The sequence below is a fragment of the Folsomia candida genome, unplaced genomic scaffold (genome assembly GCF_002217175.1).
Source record: "Folsomia candida strain VU population unplaced genomic scaffold, ASM221717v1 Fcan01_Sc001, whole genome shotgun sequence".
In the NCBI taxonomy this organism is placed as follows: Eukaryota; Metazoa; Arthropoda; class Collembola; order Entomobryomorpha; family Isotomidae; genus Folsomia; species Folsomia candida.
Genome location: NW_019091193.1, coordinates 15039754 through 15062873, shown reverse-complemented (window position 1 = coordinate 15062873; position 23120 = coordinate 15039754). Strand labels below are relative to the sequence as shown.

Sequence of the window (23120 nt, the reverse complement as noted above, 5' to 3'; positions counted from 1 at the left end):
AACACTTGGGATACTGCTTAAGCTCTGTAACTGAGGAGGTCGGATCATCATCAATATATTGGGTCGACAGCCAGGAGATTACGACTCATGATAATAACTGGAGAAGGATGAGCCCGCATACCCGAGGCACGTCACGACTTTCACTCTGCTGGACGGCAATGGAAAGCTGGATCATTGTTAATATCGGATATGGATGAGTTTCCATCGGACAAGCAGGTTAACCCTCTCATCCAGTCCACCATTCGTCCTTCTCACTATTACTCCTCTTGTTCTACAATATATTATGTATTGTGCATGCAATGTATTCTGTTTCGCAAGTGGGAGTCATCCTGATGACTTTACTACTTTCACTTCACTATTTGCCTCCCTATCTTCTCCATCGACAATTTCCCTATGACCAAAAACACAAAAAGTAACCAACGTGCATGGGAGGATGTTGCGGAGGTGAGAGTGCGGTATTTGGAACTGGCAGCAAGGTTGCATGGGGATGAGACAATGATTGGCTTCACCTTGCTTACCACCACTGCGGGTGAAGTGACCCAGATTTCCCAGCTTGGCTCTCAAACTAACCAATTCAAGTTTTTCCAAGTCCACTTGAAACTTTGAGAGAACAAAGCGGGTTATAAGGATTAGCAAAGCGCCTCTTTGAGATAACGCAATGCTATCACAGGAACCTATTTTACTCGACGTTTTCAGCAACAGCGACAGTTGACAATAATTAAACTCTAATTGGATGACTAGCCTCTGGCAGAGTTGAGTTTCAATTTTGAGCTCAACGACATGATAGGAGATCTTCAATAATGAGGAGTTCGAAAAAGTTTGAAAAAGTTATTATATATTTTCTTTTCAACAACCCGTGTTTTGGATGATATCAAGCAGTAAATTTGAAATCTAATAAGTTGCAAATTCGAAATTACCATTTCATGGCATGCATTTTAATCAATCCATATTCCATTTTCTGAAAGAAATCGAGACCTCCAATCACTATTGCAATGAGCAAGCCTACGTATTACGCAGTTCAACTACGTATAAAACCAAGAAAAATAAAACGAAAAATATTCATCCCTGCTAGTATTTTAAGTGTATTTAATCAGCTTAAAATTTTTAAACTGATATTTTATTATACATTTACGAAGCTAACACGCAGCGTGTAGTTTGAATATGTTTTAACTTCGTTAGATATTTAATTTGCAACAGAACAGGCTTTGTCTCGCATGCCAGACCAATCTATGCATGAACCTATGTACTGATAAATATGACATAGGCATAATAAATATCAGAAAACTAAAACTAATTTGTTTTTCATGTTGCAGTGAGATGAAAGATTTTTGAATTATTTTGTTTTGTTAATCAAGACGACGGAGACATTGGCACGAGAGGAAAGTAAAATATTTGCTCGAAAAATATGTGATAATTTAGAACACGTGTTACAAAGCTGTAGCATATAAAGTAGAAATGACTTTGTCAGACATTTCGCAGATACAACTAACTGCAAGTTTCTTTGGCGTATTCCCGAAACTTGAGAGTTGTGGTTAGTATCAACCACAATCGTGAAGTGAACTTGTCAGGTTTGTACGCTATATTATTGCTTTCAACTATTGGTAATCCAGCACTGCCATTGCATTTTATAGGTGATAATACAGCACATCTCGCAAAAGTATCCCTTTCAGCTATTGGATTCGGAAACTTTGAGATTTTTCTTTGCAATGGACTATGTACCAGTTATTGGTTGGTTACTCATTTTACGAGAAAACCGGGTGGAAATATCCGTTCGCCCACTATTTGGGAATCACTCTCACGAAGCACGTCGGAATCATACATGCATATTGCCAACAACACACCACATAAGAACAAACAATCAACAAAGTACAAACCAACACCACGACAAGCAATACCACCTTCAGTCTACAAATGGAAAGTTCAGAGATGGAGAAATGCCATAGAGTGGAGCATTAGTGGTTTGGAAATTCATAAACATTAGAATTTATTATCCTCTACTAATGGCAATGGCGTGAAGGGGAATGATTCATGAGAATAGTTCTTCGTTTTTGGTTCAACCTTCCCAAAAATTTAGCAAACTCACTCATGCCAGCTTCCAATTCACAAGGAAAGTATGCTCTGGTTCCAATTCACACTATTTATTACATCTTACTCACCTAGCGTTGAGTCCTCCACTTCATACATATGTACGCTGTTGGTTGGTTGGAAATTGCGGTGCATTCATTTCAGAGTTCCATTTCCATCGTGCTCTCGCCCTGCTTTATCTTATCCCATAATATATCTATTTGCCTATTTCCTCCCCATTTCTCACTTTCAAACGGCCATTGCTTTCTTCTCCATTTGTATTTTTCCTCTCCCACTACTGCCAATTTCACTCAGGTATCGCTCTAATGGTACTTGCCCAACACTGTACATGCGTCAACCAATATTCATTCCATTCCAACGTGCAATCCTACTCTGTAATAATGTAGCTTTTGCTGAAACCTTTCACATTCAATGTCATTATTTCGTTAATACAATCGCTAAAGTTGCACACAGTTCCCCATTACATAAGTAAACTTTCACCGTCACTGTATATTTTTTTGTGGAAAATTGCATTATCACGTCCCTTACTACGTTGTATGCTGTGTGTGCACGTGTCAACTTTACTGCTTTGTGCATATGTCACAACGGAGTATCGCACATTCTCACAAATAGGTTGTACGGATGGGAGAAAATTAAAATACTATCTCAAATGGATCACTTACCACTCCACTGCCCAAGTTTCGAACAGCACATGGAAGATAGGTTGCACTTCCGATTTGGGCTGTGACGGTCGTTGAATTTTCCGTCAGAAAGAATGTTTCACTCTTGTTATGGAATCGAGCAGGGGCCACACCGTTTTCTTCATGGGCTGAAATCTGATTTGTGTTTCGGTAACTTCTCTGAGAACGATGAATGTAATCGGGATGACGTCGGTAACCTTCCGAACTATATCCATGGGCATAACCTGAATAATAACAAAATACATATATGAAATTACCAAGCATTCTTACTTCTTTTCGAATCATCTTTATTTTTAAACATGGATAAAACTTAATTTGTGCTTAGCAGCATTAGCAGGTTTAAAAGTATTTTGAATTTAATGTTATGAGTACGAAGCTTTGATTTTGTGGAAATGTTGAGTGAATAAAGCTGATAAATATAAGGGAGTGGGATTTCAAAGTTTGAATTAATAGTCGACAAGGTCTAAACTCCTTTTGCTCCAAGGAATAATTGATATTTAATAAACTAGGACACACTCGAGACGCGGCATTATTAAAGTTGGGCTTAATTACTTGAAGATCCTGCTGGGAACGAGTATACATAAGTAAAGTGACGACGACGATTGAACGCCAAAATAGGGTCATATTCTCAAAAGTTTTAATTGTTAATGTTAACCTCGCAGGGCGTGTGCATGCACGTGTATTTTTGTGAAAGGAAGGAAAGTCAAGTTTGTTCACTGGTACAACTTTGGTCTTTAATTTTCGAGTTTGAGATGTTCAATAGGCATTACCCCGGCAAAAACTTTGTTCCCCCTACAAATAAAAAGGCATAAAAGCTCCCTGTTTGAATAATTTATCAATAATTTGCACGGTTGGGCTCCAATTACCGGCTGCACACTCAGCGGTATGAAAAAATATATGGTTCTGACGGTTGCTGCTGATTTAATGGTATCTATTAGCCAACCTCTTCTGTTCTCCTGTCATAATTTTTCTACGAGTGTCTGCTTCCTAAGTCAACAGTTCAACTTGAGGACCTCCGGAGGTGGGTCCAATAATACCAAGCTAAATAAAGTCCTGTTCAACCATATTAAACCCATGAATGAAGTAAAACCTCTAAAAATACTAAGCAGCGTGCATGCATATGCACATAGTCACAAGACGTAAAAGAAAATAATTTAATATAATCTGACGACGCAATACTTCCCACTTTCTCTTTTCTTGAGCAAAAAGCGAGTTTATATATTTATAAGTTTGACGCAGTTATCCAAATTATTTTTAGAATTTAATCACGCATAAATCGATTATATAAGATTTGTTGCTTCCTTATGTTCATTTTCAGTACAATGCAATACAATATTTCTACCACGTTTCCTACACATTATTTACACTAAATATATACGAATTAGTGGCATTGCAAATGGTGAAAGTCCACAACCTTATGCCAGATAACTTTCATGTGACAAACCTGTCCGCCTCCACAGGCACAACGTGACCCTATTCCTTAACCCATATCCTCCACAGTCAGTACGATACGAGTGCGTCAACTCGTGTGTGCAAAAAATTCCCTACGACCCTTAGCGCTTTCACGACTTTGGTCAAACTTGCCTCGTTATTACCCTCTGTTCTCTGTCACACATCCAATCACACCCTGCTGCTCCTCGAGTCAGGAGAAATTGGATGAGACATTACTAACACGTATATGGAGCTGAGGAGAAGGAAAAAGTTGAAACGTGTAGCGCAAGGAATTACCACAGGCAGCCCATCAGCCATATAACGAGTGTCGCGTTCATAGATTGGACAAAGCATGTTCTTGAATGGAAGAGAACGAGTGAAAGTAAAGAGAAAGTCGTATCGAAAAGAAATGAGTGCATTCAATGCGTGGTGGAGGATGGTCATTTTAAATGCGGATCATGTGCTTCTTAACACACATCACATGGCATAACTTACAACTTCGATGGCTACCAAGAGAATTTTCAGCCAAACCACCGGCAGAATATTGATATGTCACAGATACGACCGACCCAATTCCCACAAAACTTTGTCCTTCCCTCTGTCGTCCTGTATAGTCTCGTCCTCGTCGGTTCAAATCCAATTCGAGCGCCTTTGTCTACATATGTAGCTCCTACATCGATATGTGAATTCGCCAAACTGCTCTTAGCGGTTGTACTTATCAATACAATGTGATAAGGTTGGTAAACTAGTTTTCGTGCTCAACTTTGGTGTCGGATTGAGTCGTGTGCCTTGTGAAACGCTGTGCTTTACGAGCAACGATACGAGTATTGAACATCTCCTTTCACGCGAACATGTTGGTTCTGCTTTCCTTCAATCACCATTATCAAAGTAGTGAAACGGGTCACATGAATTTCGCCCACTGCACTCCAATAACTAACCTTTCTCTACATGTGCATGCATGTACAAACATCACCCAGAGAGGGGAATGGAAAATGCTGGGATATGTAAACTTTTAGTGTTATCAGATTAACTGACCGTTGGTCACTGAATTTTCCTCAGTGATTTCTAGTAATTTTATCTTCAAACTTGCCATCAAATTCCCACAAATTATAATCCGAATGCAAACTATGTATCGACATACTGTGAAAAGAATAGATACAAAAATTCACATGGGTGCACCTTTCAACAAACTTGCATTTTCTAGTTCCATGGATCAATACTCGGTTGCGTAAACGATTGTTGTTTTATTTATATTACAAGCAAATAAATGAGGAACAACTGGTAAGCTTGATGGTGTATAGACTTTATGGTATGTGGTCATGTTTCATAACTTTTACATATGAAATATCAAAATCTTTCCCATTGATTGAGTATCATTGTATAAGTTTGTGTTCACGTTAGTTAACAGAGAATTATGGTTCCAAGTTGTAAGTATGGGATCACGGAAGAGTCGAACCAATTCCCTCAACAATTGGACAGAAATGCAGCCAAGCCGATATCAAAAGTTTGTGTTCTCATGATTCACAATGAATGTCGTGTGGAGGAAACCAACCAGGCAGAACACAAAAGTTTTCAGTAACAAGAAGGTAATACATCACTCTAAAGGTTGACTGCAGTAGAAGCCAAGAGAAATATTTTTGTCTGTTTGCAGAAAGAAAACTGAAAGTTTGCTCAAAGGATAAACAAAGTGTCTTATCCACAATGCAGGACTACAGGATGCTGAAAGGAACCTTGTGCTACATCTCAGCCACCACACAATACATTTATTTCATGAATGCACAAGCAACACGAAAGTCAAATACTTGCTCACCAAACCTTCCTGGCTTTCTTCTTTGATGCTTTCGATTTATTAATTGAATTTTTTCATTCCATTTCACTCTTTATAAATATACTACTTCATGTACCCCAAAGCCGAGTTTCCCAGATATGTGCATACGGTTATGGGCATATATCAAGAGAAAATTCAGAAATTTAATCCCTATAATAATAATTTCTAGCTATTATTGAACATACAGTATAAAAACCTGAATAAAATTTGATGAGTAACTGAGAGCTCGGCTGGTGTGGTATTATTAGAGCATTCAATTTAACGCCAACTTTCCCCATTTGAAGCAGCAAATAAAGCAGATCATTAATTCAAAAGGGTATATCGTAGGAGATTCTAGCACTTCTTGGAATGGTTTTATTGTAATTTTATGACACATTTTCTCCAATCCTTTAGCATTTTAACCTTCAACCCTACTCCTCTAAGTATCATTTATTTGAAATACCAAACAAATTTCATTTGCTGCAAAGTTCCATCCAGACCAGATCCACTTCCGTCCCCAGAGAACCTACATCACTTACTCCAGGCAGTTCTTCCCAAAGAAATACCATGGAATCTTTTCTTCCCTAAACCGAATAGCCTGGAATTCACTTTCTCCTCGCTATTAAGTCGACGACTTTCCCTCCATGCTACACCGACGTCGCCAGCTCCCGGTAGTAAGACTCGAGATGAGAGCAGAGTTGATATTAATAGCCACTCAGACTCTCCCTCTCCCTTTAATTAATTGACGCTACTGAGTATACGATACCAAAATTTACAGTAAGCGTCCTAAACCAATTGTATAATTAGCTTAATTTGTAATTTGCTCCAAAAATACTTACATTTTGGGTAACGCTAGTGCAGGACGTTGTGGGTGGTTCTGACATTTAACGTATTATGTTGTCTGTCTTTGATGACTTGTTCGTACGTACAAACCGTCAACCGTGTACATGCTTATATGAAGATTTTATATTTATGACCTAACCGAATGCTATTGAATTTCAGCGTAATTGAAAGTATTCACAAATCAGTGGATAGTTTTCCTCCGACTGTCACAAAAGTCTGATAGCCAATTGAACGAGTGTGTAAACAGATGCTACAAACTCACAAAAGATTTATGGATTCAAATGATCCACTACAGAACATTGGACAGTTGAAGCCACTTTTCTCTGCATTTGAATATGGAGGAAAGGGTCCCAGTTGACGCTGAAATATTGACCTGAAACTGCTTTTGAACTATCCCCATCCATCAAGTAAATAGATGCGACGTTTGTCACAGCACCACCACCTCCACCACAGGCATAGCTTCCAGTTGTTTCAAGCTACTTTGTCCCCAAATTCTGCATAATTCGCGCTGGCACCAAGTAAATACACAAGCAAGCTGCATTATTATCCCAATTATTTTTTGCTTTGTAAATAGTTTTAAAAATTGACTTTGACAAACAATGAGTTTTACGAGATAATCGGTAAGTTTTCGGTAGTCTATGTACTATATACTCAATTATGTACTGATTTTGAGTTTTGCTCTCCAACTGGGTTGGCAAAATCTATTTGTGATACCAAGTCTGAGAAATGTGTACATAATTTATCATTATACTTTGCCATACTCGACTCCCTTCGCGGATGACTGTCACACAAAGAGTTTTTGTCAATCAGGAATCTACCTTACGGCATTGTAAGGAAAAGGATAGGCGGGGTGGTTGGTTGGTTGGTTATGAAATCATTCATTTTTCATGCTTTGCTTCATTAAATAAGAAAACTCGTTGGGCCAAAATCGACGCGTAGTACTACGTTATGCAACTCTATTACCTTCGAAACACGCCCCCCGTCACTACAGTTGTTCATTTGGTTGTATAATTAATGAATCTCGAAAGAAAATTGTCCATCATCACTGTCCTCTCCTTCCAACTTGTAACAATTCCTTTCTCTTTTCTTAAACAACAAATTCGCACAAAGGTGAGGAAACGGTTGTAAAAATACATGTATACATACATATGTACAATAGCCGTACATACATACATAAATGCATGTACTACAATACGCGAGAACTGGTAAGGAACTTGGAAATTAAATTCCCTACAAATAAAAATCATGTATTTGAGAGGTGACAATTACAAATTATTGACAGCTTATGACAACGTCATGTTCAGATGTGTAATTTAGACTGATGATCAAAAATTTAGATACAACTGTAATTACGAGAATCAATTGCATAGTAATTTTCTAAATATTCCACAAACACTTAAACAATTTAGACTTTGTAGGACGAATGAGCTAACTTTATTTGACTTGAGAATTGTATCAAAAACTAGAGAACTACAAGTGTCGAAAAGGTCATGTGTAGAAGCATACAATCCTTCGATTATGATATAAAACTTAAGATTAGCCTAATTTTGCAATAATTGATGCTGGTAAATCAAGTATGCTTAACTTGAGTAATTCAGCAGTTAATTTCTGCTAATTTAAAGAATGAAATTGTGCCAATAATGTGTGATATTCTGCTGGTGCATTTATCAAATGTACTAACACATTATAACAAATAACCTTTAAAGCGTTTGCATTTCATCAAACCAATATTTTCGTGCACACGGGTACAAAGTGATATTTAGGTGGAACGTTTATGTGAAAAAATACTTATATACAAGTTTTTTGAGCAAGTGAATGTCTGTACAAAGTGCAAGTAACGACTGGAGAAGTGAAACTGTCCAATATTAACTGCTTGCTTGCCTCGGCAAGTCGAGTTTTTGCGGTTAGCTGGAACTATCCTGGAAACTTGGAGTTAACTAACCGTATTTATGCGTTCGTATTCGGTCAGACCCTCCAGGGATTTGTTTTGCACTTCTCTTTGTACCCTTCATTTCGTAACCTCTGCTCTGCTTTCCTTTGAACAGCTCTCTCTCTCATCTAACGCTCACGTTCCACCAACTAGCAATACATGAGAAAATGGTGTCCAGCAGCTACCAACCATTTCGATAATAACTTTATGTGAATGCTAGTTGGGAACTTGGTGGATTGGAATGATGCTTGACTTTTGGCCCCAAGTTATTTGAATTTCTGGGATACGACTCCCAACGGGCTGAAAGTTGGAAGAAAATTGTACTAGTTTGACTTTGACCAGAAAAGACTGCTGGACAGGGCAGACATAAGTACACACATAGAGAGAAAGTTGCACAAGCTGAGTGTGTGATTTGGATGGGAATTGTGATAAGGAATATAGAGAGAAACTATGGTGTAAAACATTCGATTATACCGACTTCCAACCGCAGCAGTATGAACAGTGAATAAAACCGAGCAATGCCACTACTTACCACAGCCATCATGACCGACCGTGCCTAATTTCATTTCAGAAACATTTCCATTAAGTTCAATTTCAAACTTCCAACTAACAAACTCCGGAACAACCACACTCGTAATATTCAATGACACTGCTAATTGAGCGTGGAGGCGAAAGTGCCAATGACTTAACGACAGCTATACGGAAAATACCACGAAATATCAATTTCCTTAATTATATTCTGCTCTGAATTCGTAGACTTTTGCATTTTTTAGAACACCCATAAATTCAATCAGACTACAATATGGAGACATTATTTATTTATAGTCTAGTGGTATCATCAACATTTTATCGTAACATCTTAACATAGCGTAGGTGCATCCCATCTTGTCCTGGCATGGTTTTGAAGCTGATACTAAACTTGATGTAGCATGCATAGCAATTAGCACCATTCCTCCGCTAAGTCATGCGTGTGCTAAGCCCCCAATATTTATCCTTCGCAGATGAAATATTTACGTATGTACGTCTCCAACTCAACCACACCAAGTACGATCATCTCAAATGCCAAAACGCACGAATATGTATGTACATAATCTTCTCTACTTTTATTTAAATCTGGATAAACATGCAACAGAAGAAGCCACGCACAAATTAAATCAACTCCTCGCTGCCGTAATGCAGTTTTCCTTCCAACACGGGGTTTTACTAACTAGTTTGCTTTATTACTCAACCAATCTCAAGAAATATAAATTTCACGAGAAGACGACTTTGGAGGGAGGGAGAGAGCGGTGGGGTTGCCCAATGTTAATGGCTTGCCGGATTTGAGCTTGTTCGTAAAAAACCTACATCAGCCAAGCCAGCACTATGCACAGCAGTTGGATTGGCAGTCAACCAACGAATACCTTGAAGGAGGAAATAAGGAGCCTAGTCTATCTAAGTCATTTACGACGCCACTCATAAATTCTTTGGATAGCGAGCCGTGTTCCAAGTCAAAATATTCTCCTGTGGCGGAATGAGAGGCATGTGTTTATCCCCTGTGTCAACCTGTTTTGAACGGTTCCATACATTAACCAACTAATTTTAAGATTGCATGGAATGCGCAATATCTGTTTTCCTTCAGGAAGTGTCGCACCACTCTACGTAGCATCACACTGATTATTGGTGGTGTCAAAATTGTGTCCCTGCTCCGTATGTAGGATACAACACAGCCGCATGCTCCTTGACTGCTCTCAATGAAAATAACAACTTTTTTCTGTGCCATTATCCCAACCCGTTTTAACTGGGCACATAAATTATTTCGGTGTCTCTTCGATGACAAGTTTTAACTGGAGGAAGGAAAAAGAAGTAAAACAGAGAGTACGTTCTAAAAATTATTATCTGAACAAATATCAAGTCGGAACGGGGTGGATTCAATATTTAAACCAATGCCACGAGTTGGAAATAAGAGTTTCAGTTTGCTTTTAAACAATAAAATTTAAAGCAAACGGAATTGGTTCTGGGAAACGTGTGTGTGTGTGCGTGTGTTGAGCGGAATAATATATTCATCACAATAAACACCCAAACTGCCAATCCTCGGGGAAAGAAAGAATGTCGGAGTATGCAAAAAGAAAATTTTAATGAAGGGAAAGACTCCTCGGTATTTCAAATGTTGAGAACCATTCGATTCAAACTGCTCTGTTATGCAATCAATCTGATTAAAAATAACATTTCACATTCCATTGTTTCCAGCAGAGCGACTCCGACGAGTATTCACCTTAGGAGAATACGTGTATACGCTGTATGCCTATGCCTCCTAACACAGGAAAAGGGCAACTAGTGACTGGAGCTATAAATACATGCATGAACTTGCATAAGTATGTAGACTCCCAGACGAAGAGGAAAGTAACATTGGATTTGGATCTATGCATGTTTGCATATAAAACAAATCTGATTGACATCCACGCGCTCAAAGATGAAAATTATTCATGCAACTGCTGCCATGCACTAATGAGCTCGAAATATGGATTTCTTGTTTCTAGGATTCTCGCTGCCCTAAAACACGGGGATGAAGCGTTAGTTCTGCTGTCTGAATGAGAACAGCAGCAGAAGCTAAACTATGCATTATAAATATTGTAAAAACGACTTGAAATTAAACAACGAACTGTTTTGATACTTCGATCAGTTTAGACAGAAACTAGATTTTTTAGTATTTTTACCATTAGCAATACAAATTCCTACCAAACATGTTATCAGAATTTCTACACTTTTACCTTCAGGGGAGAAAGTTCGCTTGACAATTCTTAACATATTTGCATAGGTGTTGGATGTAGCCGTCAATTTTTCCTTTTGGATGAATTTGAACAGCAACAATAATGCCAAAATGGGAATCAAATCTTCCCCTGAATTATATAACATTGTTCCACCTGCATGCATTTCTCTATCATTTTTTCACACATAGTCAAACACTGATCGAGCATTCAGCATTCTCATTCTTTGAGTCAAACCGTTTCTTTTTGCACCCCCTTCTGTTCAACTTTTCATTTCATCCACTGAAGACCGAAGCATTATGTACGGCCATGTATCTTCTTTTTCCTCCATCTCCAAATGTTTCCACTTTCACAATTTCCACATTTCCACTCCAGGATTTCCAAATCTTTGCAATGTCAATAGCTAGGCGGAAGAGTTATGCACATGTCCAACTGTGATTTAGATGAACCTAGGGCTCTGAAAGTCTGTGAAAGTGCAATGCATTAGGCATTATGTTTGGGTTGAATATTCCAAGAAAACGAAGCCTTGTTGGAGAACATTGACGTGCAGCCTCTTGTATAAATATCCACACGCCAGCTTCCTCGCAAGCAGTGTCGTCGCTGATGGAGAGAGAGGAAAGCAAAGCAGTGAGAGATTTGTTCTCTCCAGTCAACAACACCGTGCACACGCACTTTCTTTCACCAGCAGCCATCCACCACAATGCAGTGCAGGAGGAGGAGGAGGAGGAAAAAGAAGAGACTCTGTCAGTGTGTTTTCTCGTATGAATACATTATATTGCCAGACACACCTCCTACACAATGGGCTGCATTATGGGGAGCTGATGGCTGTGGTTGATTTTAACTTGGTTACATTCATTCCCATACAAACTATTCAAAATTCGAATGGAAATCTATTCAACTTTCACCTCAGCTTCCATCCAACGTGGTCTCACACAAGAGCTCTTCTCGTCCTTCACACTCATCCAGATAGAGCACCAATCTGTTTCTTTGCAGTAAATTTAAATCTTTGAAGAAAGGCAGCAATTTTTGAAATATTTATCTAGTGCGAGCGGGTGGGAACATGTATGTTGGTAGTTATTTAGGTGGCTAGAAATGGAATTTATTCATATTACACACTGTGGAGAGGAGAGAGACAATTTTGGTAACATGATTTGACTGAACAATCTGATCCATCCTGGCCCACCTATCGCCTTGTCTACCTGACTGAATTCGAAACGAAAGTGCTAAACTCCTTCTGACAGCAAAGTCCACTCAGGCGTTCGAATTCTGGACTTTTCTCGCCAAATTCCTTTACTCACACTGGGATGCTCCAAGCAAAGTCTCATTTCTAAGAAAGCAGTGGTGGCATGATGACGAGGGGGTAAAGGATATCTCATCGCGGAGGGAGGAAATAATACCAAAAAGATCCTCTAGTCTGCTTTCTTGAGCATTCGATGAATAGTAATAGCAGTAATGGAGCTACTTCTGTCAATTCGAATCTTGGAGCATCTCTTCTCGTTCCTGAGACCAGTGGGATTTTGGATTTGTTGAATTTCATTAGACCAAAGTCCTCGTCGGGGTATCTGGGAGTTGGAGTCGTCGACCGGAGGAGTGAATGGCAGGTAGGGCGGCCACAACGCTCTCCCAGGCCAGCACCTGGTTACTCGCTGCACAGCTCCCACCCAAAATATTATTATCCACCTATAAAATTTGCTATTATTCATACAACGCCAGTGCTGCTGAAGGCGGACAGCGAGCAAGCACAAGGTCTGCGTAGAACTGCGGTTGGTCTCCTCTGGTCCCGATATATATAAATTTTTACTTCTTTTTGCAACAACTGCACAGCTTTACATTCCCGTCTACCGCCGCATTATTATGCATTCAATGCGAAACCCGAAGGAAGGGAGCCTGATTCTCAAGAAAGATAACTTGTGTGTGAGTATATTATGGAAAAAATAAAATTGGGCGAGCCAGGTAGCGAGCATGGGAGAAATGAGGGAAAGTACTGAAATGAACATGTCATATTATCTGGGCGAACTCACCCCAGCGTATATAATTCAGAAAAGAAATCCATCCAAGGCGACCCAACCTGCTAGGTTGACTGCATTGATTATCCGACTAGGGAACTTTTTTGTACAAATGTTGAAATAAGGAAGAAAGGTAGATTGCTGTGTGCGAAGAAAGTAACAAAAAATCCTAGGATTCTATCGCTATCTATTTCGGGGAAGATTATCTATATTACTTGCCTCCTCTCCTTAAGTCTACACATTGATCTGAGGATTGAAATGAGATTCTATTGTGCACTGCTCACTCAAGAATGGGTATTCTGTACACCAGGAGGGATATTTTATCCAATGAATGTTTCAGAATTGCCTTTTTTGAATTTATACATGTATGGTGACTTTAGTCGTGGGGTTCAGATATCCCGGGTGACGTATTTTTTTATTCAGACATGGAAATAAGACTATCAAATATCACTACGAACCTGTCATCGTATGTAATTTAAGGAGATGAAATACCATGAATCTGAACAAACTAAATTTAGTCCATATGATAAAACATGTACCATAATGTGGAAGCAAAAGTTTTGTAAGTTTAAATATTCACTGCATTATAAATCATATTTAATCATATGAAGCAAAAGGATTTTCCCAAATTAATTTTGCAGGTGATGACCTCATGCAGATATGCAAATTAAAATATAATATAATTTTCACTTTTGTGTGTACATGTAACTCAAATCGCATTCGTGGAAAAGTAACCTGTATTGCTAACTAAAATCATTTTCGAAATAAGAACATTTTTGTAGCAGCAAAGGAAACAAAAACGAGCGTACATTTATGAAATAAAAATGTATAAGATTCGTGATTTCGATAACAAAGACAACCCGCAGATATGTATGGTGCGCATTTAAAAATGAACTGCAGTCCTCTTGTCACTACTGCACCGAACGCATGCAGGAGCCACTGCTGTAAATACTTTAATTTCGAAAGTGGCAAAGAGACATGTGGGGGAATAAAATACATAAAGAAGAAAGTCGACATCGACCCATGGCAAAGAGGGTTCCTCCCAACCTGATGATGGCACAGACACTGCCTTGCCACTTACACTTTCGCCTTTATTCCATGCACTTAGGCACTTCACCTCCTTTCATCTAATTCAGCTTTTGTCCCATGAGAGCATTCCCATTAAATAAAGGACACATTGCGGAACTCTACATCTTGATTACACGTGAAATTCTTATAAAGCATAATAAGCAAATGGAAGCCAGGCTCGTATTACCTGTCAAATCGAAGATTGTGCTTTCACCAGCCATTATCAGCCTCGTAATTGTACATTTACCGCAAAATTCTCCTCATTCTTTTGACAATGGGGTTTAAAGGAGTAGTTGCAAATTTAAAATACTCTTCTCCAACAAATTGGCAGCACACGCTTACTAATTTATTGGATACAACTGCCACTCCAATTAATGGTTTATAAATAAATAAATAAAATTCTCTTATTTCTAAAGAGAATTTAAGCTAAGAGGAAGTTTGTTTACATAAAACCCGCCATTGTTCCGTAAGGAAGAGGGCTGGAGGAAGGAGGCGAAGAAGAATGAGATCGCATCCGAAAAGCAATTTTTATCCTGATGGATTCAAATGTCACAGACCAGGCCCGTCTTGGAGTCCGAGCACAAACAAGGCCATCCCCAAGAGGTTATAAAATAGAAGGGAGCGAGACGGTAAAAGTCAAGTCGAAAGACGAGATGGTTTCGTTGCTGATACTGGTTGAGTGACGCGTCAGTTGCTTTGCGGTACCTATCGCTTCAGTCTCTTTGTCGTCTCCTGCGGAGGTGGTGGAAAGCCTGCCCGCCTGGCGTGGCATCCTATCATCTCAACTCGGAGAAACTGAAACTAGAAACGGGAAAAGAGTTGCTCTATCCCATCATCGTCAATCGGAACGGGACATTGAGCAGCCGAGATCTTTGTTGGTAGAATATTGATGACTAGGAGCACTAGGAGTGCGAATTTCGGTCATGCATGTCGATCCCTATTACAATTTTCCTGCATTCTCTAGGCCAGCTGGGTTAAAATATAATCTGATATAGACAGCTCCATGTTTCACGCCACATACATTTCCCAAAATCAACTGCCCTCCTCCATCACGCTACGTTCTTGGAACTGGTGAGAAAACCGAGTCTACAGGCATCCCGAGTTATGTAACGATGATCGTAACCACTGCCATACTTTCGATGGTCTAACTATTTTCAAAATACCTTCCACTTCACCGACTGCGGTTGTGCAATCTTTACCTATGTCAACAACGACTTAGCATCTAGATTACACATATACCTACGTTTAACGATACATTTAACAACACCAAGACATAAAGTTGTGCTGGTGCAAGGTGCAAGTACATATTTTTTATTATATAAAGAGTAAGCTACCAATTCGAACATTGTTCATAGCGCCTTCAAACTTGTGGAGAGAAGGGAATATCGGGGTCAACAAAGGATGCGCAATTTACCAAATCCCTTTCCGACCATTGCTTTTATTACGATATCGTTTTCATTTTTTCCACACGAGTCGAATGAAAATGCTATAATTTCAACGACGAAGAATCGGCTGCGAAATTGTCTGATTCATAATTTTAGTGGGAAAATGACTTAGGCAACATGATGCAAATCACGATTTTCACATGACAGCGTCATTTTGAAGATTTCTTACAACGATGAGCAACGCTTGCATGGAGCCGCTGCAACTTTTCCAATAATGGAAAGTTTCAGGATCAATTTTATTGACCCACAAACAGAGGAAGGCTTCTGTTGGTTCTACGCCTCCTAATCCATTTCTTGGAACCAGTAGGACGTTCAGAGATGAAAGTAGGCCCCGGCAAGAACAAAGACTTTCCTTGCTTGTGCTTCCTTCAACTTCCAGATAACATAAAAATGATGGATGGTAAAAAAGTGAGCCCAGTTTGGTGCTTTCGTTGGGTGCTTTCGTGGTCCATTTCATAGTATATTTACATGCAACATAAAACTGAGGATTTATCTTTGATGGGTGATTTTCCAATATCGTAACATCATTTATTTGCATACATGCGTGGAACTACTTAAATAGAAATGCAAACTTTTTGCATGTTGTGCATGTGGAACTTAAATAACACATCTTCAACCATTATTGGAAATTTGATGCAGGAGTCTTGCACTTAAACTAGTACAGCATTAGAGTTGTAATCTTGTGAATATGGAAAACCAAGACATTTAAGTTTCAAATCTACAGCAGCAAATTTTGACGAGATTAAATCAAAAACGTCGGAAGTATCACGAGCCTATCAAAAAATATTAACGATTCAAAACTCCATCCATATTTACTTGGCTATGCAGACTTGATGCAGACTCACGAGGAAAGATTCTCTGGATTTATTATCTTCTACAAATAAAAAAACTTGGTAATCCAGCCGGCTTTGTACTTGGTAATAAAAAATCCTTTAAAGCATCACCTGGCTATCCATAGTAAACAAAATACGGCTACAAATTCCGTTTTGTAGACCGTGGTGCATCAAAATATCTTATTTCGGATTACATCGTTATTTTCTTGCATAGCCAGCTCGGGAAGAAAAATAGAATGATGCGAAGTCATAATAAGGAGTGCATGCTGACAGTGTGGTGACTCCAACTGAAATTAAGGCAACTCATATTCACGATTTTTTAAATGGAAGAGCTTCACATGATACTTGAATTCATCCGTGAACGAAATATTGCGAAGTACTTAAAATCAATTCACTCCAGACTATGCCTTCTTCTAGAATGACTTGTTAATTTAGCTAGAAAAAAAAATATTCTAGAAAACTCTCAGAAGAAAGATTTGTTTCTTGATTTTCCAGGGTTGAACAAAAACCCGATTGACTGACAGAACTCAACAGCTCAACATACATACCAATGTTGTTTGTGCTACAGTATTGAACCACTTTTTTGTTGCTAAAAAAACATCCAGTGGGAGGAAGACTTAGCAGGAAGGAGAAAGTCCAGATTTCCCGATGGACCATGAAGAGTGCGAAAATAAATCTCAATTATACTCCCCTACTTCTAATCCTTCTTTTGCGCACAGCATCCTGCCCAATTTATTCATCTGTTTGTTTCTACTGAGACCTTAATTTCGAAAACTTGTTTTCGATGCAATTTATTATTAGCTTTTCTTTTTCTATTAGTGATGCCCAAAACTCACCGTGTGATTGATATGGGATTCTTAAAGTCATGTACATAAATATTTCAGTTTAACTATTTGACCCTGTTGTTCAGCTATGTAATTAGTGCATGAAAACTTTGTTAACATTAACATAAAAACATCTGTTAATTATAAAGGACGACTTTAAATCATAAAATCAACTATTAATCGAAATGCATTTAGTAATTACTACATAATTGAATGATATCATCACCATATATTTTACAATGTCATGTTGGAGAGCTTAATCTAATTTAACGTTAACAAGAAATGAACGAATACAATTTGGAATCCTTCCTTATAAGTAAGTTTATGCATATTATTCAATGTGCACGTTATCAATAGTTGCATCCAATCCATTTGTTTCAAAGCTGATAAATTCGAGAAGGGAGTAAGTTGTAGCGGATGAGGAAGCGCATTGGGTGCACGTAGCAATCAAAATAAATTGAGAACTTACCCTCTCTTTCGGTGGCAAAAGTGGACATGATGATAAAATGGATGAGAAAGGCTATTCCCAACAGAGTCATTGTCTTGGATAGGATTTGTGTCATTTTCCTCGGTTGTGGGCTGTCGTTGCAACCAGAAATATTACAATTATTTATCAAAGATGATTTACTGCCGTCGCAGGAAGGAGTATTCGTGGAGTTGCTGTTACAGGAAAAGAACAATCGAGGGCAGGAAATCGACTGTTGTTCTGAGACGAGACAATTAATTGGATTCACTTTCCTTACGACACATTGCAGGATGGGCAGTAAAGAGAAAAATGCCTTAAATACATTCCAAATCCAGAGCTTGACTGAAATTACAGAGGAGGTGGATTCAGACAAATTGCTGTTTCTAGTGTGGCTGGTATTATTATATCCACGGGAATTCCACCGATACATTTATCTTTCACAAATCGAAACTTAAGGAATGGGAGCAGTGGCAGCAGCAGGAGTTAAATAAACCGACACCAAAAAACACTTCCATTATTCGGTATATATGTATTTATTTATCCGTGTCCTGAACTTGGCTTAATTCCCTTGCAGAACAATTCTTCAAACTGCGCCTACTCTGCCCTTCCTTCGTTGTATGCAAGGTCGATGAAGCGATATCAAGGGACGAATAGCACTAATTTGTTCGCCGTATAATAATGTACGCCTTCAGAAAGGTGCAATTCCCGAGATAGTGCTCATTAAACGACAGTCACTGTACAGTCACGAAATGTTGATTGCACGCCCCAACGAATTCAATAATCACTTGTTCTGTCCATCACTGCTCGAGTCTCGTGCCTATTAATACGTCAGGAATGTGTTCATCTTGTCGCCAATTTCTTCTTGGAGCGAGAGTACCATGTATTTGGTGAATACGTTAAAGAATCCTGTATTCCTCACACGTTTCATCAAATTCGCACCCAACCAAATATCTGATGAAGTGCAAGTTGATGCGTGGAGAAATCTAAATTATAGATTTCACGGATAGCACAAGTCAGTCAGCCAACAGTTACTCCTCAGTTGAGAAATTCCCTTGGCTGAATTCATGAATAGAAAATCAGATCGGGTGAGATTTATTCACTTTTACTTTGTAGAAATAAAACTTTTTACAGTCCATAGTGTTTATCCCCAAGTCTTCTTTCACTGGCACGTCGCTGGCTTTATTTCTTCGTTTGGCAGAACTGCACGGATCTGTGGAGAGACAAACAAATTTTATATTGCAGCTGTATCATCAACACATTTATAAGTAACTTGTATACAAACCTCTATGTTGAACAAGAAAAATATTGTTTTGGATTCAATAGGATTAAGCAGCTGCCTTTCTCTCATAATTATAGACCTATTTACGTATAACTTACGCATATACGTTACACCAAGTTTCTAAACATATGATAAACGAAGAAGAAGGTCTTTCATTAAAACGAGATCTGAATGCATGCGTATGCTTTTTTTTTTACTTAATCCAGACCAAATCTTCATGAGTTCTAAGAAATCTGCTCATTTATACATTCATAGTTGTAACTGCTCGTAGTCGTAAGTTTAATGACTACTCTTTCAAGTTATCCGTTTAAGAGTACGTACAATTTTTCAATTTGAGGCTCGTTTCTTTCACTAAAACTATGTGAATATTGCAATTAAAAAGTTATGATGTTGGATTTCTGAACTTTGCGAGCATTACGATAAGAAAGAAACGCGCAACATATTTAAGAAATGGTGGTATGCACTCTGACTTTGAACAGTACATATGTATGCATGTACATTATTATACTGCATGCATACATGTATGGGGCATGTCACGTTCTCATCGATCCCTCCACATACTAGAGAAACGACATTTAAATTGTATGAGATGTTCTACTTCTATTTGCCCTGTTTTCTGTCGCAATTTGGGATAAGTGCTATGCAGACAAGAATCAAGAGTGAATGAATAGAAAGGTTTGAATTTTAATGAACGCGAGCTTTGTTTTGTCGGCAAGATGTACAAAGGACTCGTCATCATCTGGCGTTGATGTGCATTAGATAAATTTCAGCTAAGGATGTACATACTATGCATATGCACAAGTATCAGTTAAATATGATATGTAAATACACATCAGACATAAATTAAGAATTTTGTAGCATGGATCTTCCGTGTGGCAGTGATTTAAGTAAATGTAAAATGTGTATCCATCCTTAGGTCATTATTGTGCCTAATAAAAGTGGTCTTAATTTAAATTATGAATAGAGTTTTATTTATCCTAAGTTTTTCATTAAGTTCAGTATAAAGGTATAGAATTCTTTGGTACAATAGGATGCTAGCTTTCTTGTAGGCATGACACAGTTGTTTATAAAGTATTCACATTGCCTGACTCTTTATTATACAAATGTACATACATACGTGTGCACATGTATGAAAGATTTCCAGAAATAGTATAACTACAATTTCTAGTTATTATGCAGCATATTCAGTTGTGTACCAGATGGCACAGCTCAGTTGCTCTTTTCATACGAATTAGAATAAGGTTGCAGCAGTGTAAGGAAAACGAAAATCGGAAATGTGTGCTAGTGCATATGGAATGCGAGATTTTCTGCTGTATTGAATGCTCACAGAGTTCATGAAACAAGAACTTTTTTGGGATTTGACTTGTTCTGATCTATTCTTTCCTTTAGCAGGCTCAGAAGAGAAACTGGGAAATAACAGATTTCTATATTGCGATAAATCCAAAATCCCTAACACAAGTTTATTTTTCACTTTCCTTTCGAGCTTTCTCCAGCGAGATTATTGGTGTGAGAAATGATACCAAGTAAGGCAGAGGCAGGAAGTAGCGAGAGCAGCTCTGCCATGTGTATTATTATGTCTCGGACTAGTCGGAGGGATTGGTTGCTCACTGACGGCGTGCTCATGCTTTCACTTTGTCCAGTTGGAATATGGGGAGAATTGGAGCTTTATATCACAAAAGATTTCTGCGTTCGCCTGCTGGTTCAACATGGCACTGGCACAGAGTGAAATGGATTTCCTATTTTCTGTTGCTATTATTTCGCTGAAATGAACGTTTGGTTCAAGGAGGTTTGACTGGAAATCCGAAAATACGAGTGGACCAGGACCCGTGCCGTTACTTTGAGTGGAGAAGGAATAAAAGGTGGTGCAACTATTCGAAAAGATATTCGATCTTTTGTTCTCCCTCTGGCTTGGACACTCGGGGTGTAGTACATATTACTCTTTTTACTCCTTTGAAGGTTTCAAGAAGCCAAATTGAAGACGGGGAGAAGAAATTCAATCTAATATCCTTCACTGTTTCTTAATCATCCCAACCACATCCAGAGCCAATTGTATCTTTCCTAAATTGCATTCCTAACATGACTTTCACTCTCCACTCCTTATGTCGAACGACGCATCACTCCATTTAACAAGAGGAAATGAAACCTGAACCAGCCCTGTGTGTACTCCTGAACCTCGAATATATAGCAGATAAAGCCGCATGGTCAACCATTGACACCCGAAAATGCGGAAAAAGGAAATAAATGTGGTTACCTTACTTTTACAGCTTGCAAAAGAAATAAGCAAGATCCATTTTGTTATGTTACAAGAATCTTCGCTTTTCGCACCAAAATTGATTCAGTTCAAACTTTTATACTCCGTTTCAAATAGATTCGAAGTACTTTATGACCGCGTCTAGCCCAGAATTGTAAGTATGTCAAGTAAAAATCCTTCTGGATGCTTATCTCATGTTTGCACTCCATATTTTATTTCGAGCTAAGTTTCCATTTAAGATTTTCAATTTCAAGCAAATATAATGATAACTCTGACACACATTGATACGGTTTATAAATATTTGTGTTGATTATTGGATATCGAGTGTGAATATCAAATAATTTCATTTTTGGACAAATATTTACTCCAATCAATACTTCACCAAGTGGATGTTTTTTTTGGCATTTCACCTTTCATTTCAAAATTGTAAATAAGTGGAGTAACGATCTGCGTGAGTAAATTAAATGTTGAACTTTTGGTTCAGCAGGACAGGGCTTATTCTATCCTTTTTGGGGGCTTGGATCTTGAGAGGATGAGAGATTTGGTTCAACCAACAATATGCGCTCTCAGCAAATCGAAGATTGAATTTCGATCCAAGAAATTTATTAAAGGATTTATATAAGCTATAAACGAAATTATATTACTACACATTTATCAGCTAAACCTGTTTGTATATGTCCAATTTGTTTATCTTCCAACAACATGCATTAATTGTAGTAAAATAGCATTAAATTTATGGTTTCGAGCTATAAATAGGTTCTACGCATGTGCTTAATTTTTCACATACGTTTTTTGCACAATGAGACCTGGAGGAGTCAAAATATGAAAACTACTTAATCTCTACTCTACATTGCTACCTTTCCATCCGTACGTAAATACATAGACAAAGTGAAATAGAAATAAAATAACAAATGTCTACCACTGAGGCAACATTGATATTTCATTGATTTTTCACACGACACGACAGTATTAGCACCCATCAAGTCACAGCTTCCAGCTTACTTTACTTTCACCACAGCAAACATAGAATTATGAGAATTGGATTAGAAATGAGACAAAATTACAGCCTTCGCTACCAGGTGTATAGCACGACAAGGAATATCGCTAACGGATGTCGGAGGCACGATGTTGTTGGATAGTACAAAGTTTATTAGCTCACATCCAGCGACAGCCCTCCTCCTTGCCATGTCCTTTCTACTTCTTCTTCTTGCAACTATCACGACAATCCCGTGTGTTACAGCGAGAATAAAGTAGGAGTTCTAATGCAAGTCTCAGGTCTAACCCAGTTTGGTTATGGTTTACTGAACCTTAGCTGCAGAACCTCGAGCAGGGCTGTTGGCCATTACTGAGGAGTTGGAGAAGCAATTTCGAACCTGAACCATTTATTTACTTTCAACACTACTTGATCATCACCAGCCCAGAATTGAA

The 23120-nt window shown here is 38.4% G+C and overlaps 1 protein-coding gene across 1 annotated transcript in view; it reads right to left on the bottom strand.

Annotated features, from left to right (window-relative positions):
• The window catches only part of LOC110843010, a 51854-nt gene that overhangs the window by 10663 nt on the left and 18071 nt on the right, over positions 1 to 23120 (bottom strand). Inside the window, exons 2-3 of the mRNA XM_022088915.2 lie at positions 18166 to 19372; positions 2748 to 2989 (exon numbers count right to left, since the gene is read on the bottom strand). Coding sequence (XP_021944607.1) covers positions 2748 to 2989; positions 18166 to 18592 — 669 coding nt within the window. The 5' untranslated portion in view covers positions 18593 to 19372. The remainder of the gene's footprint in view (positions 1 to 2747; positions 2990 to 18165; positions 19373 to 23120) is intronic.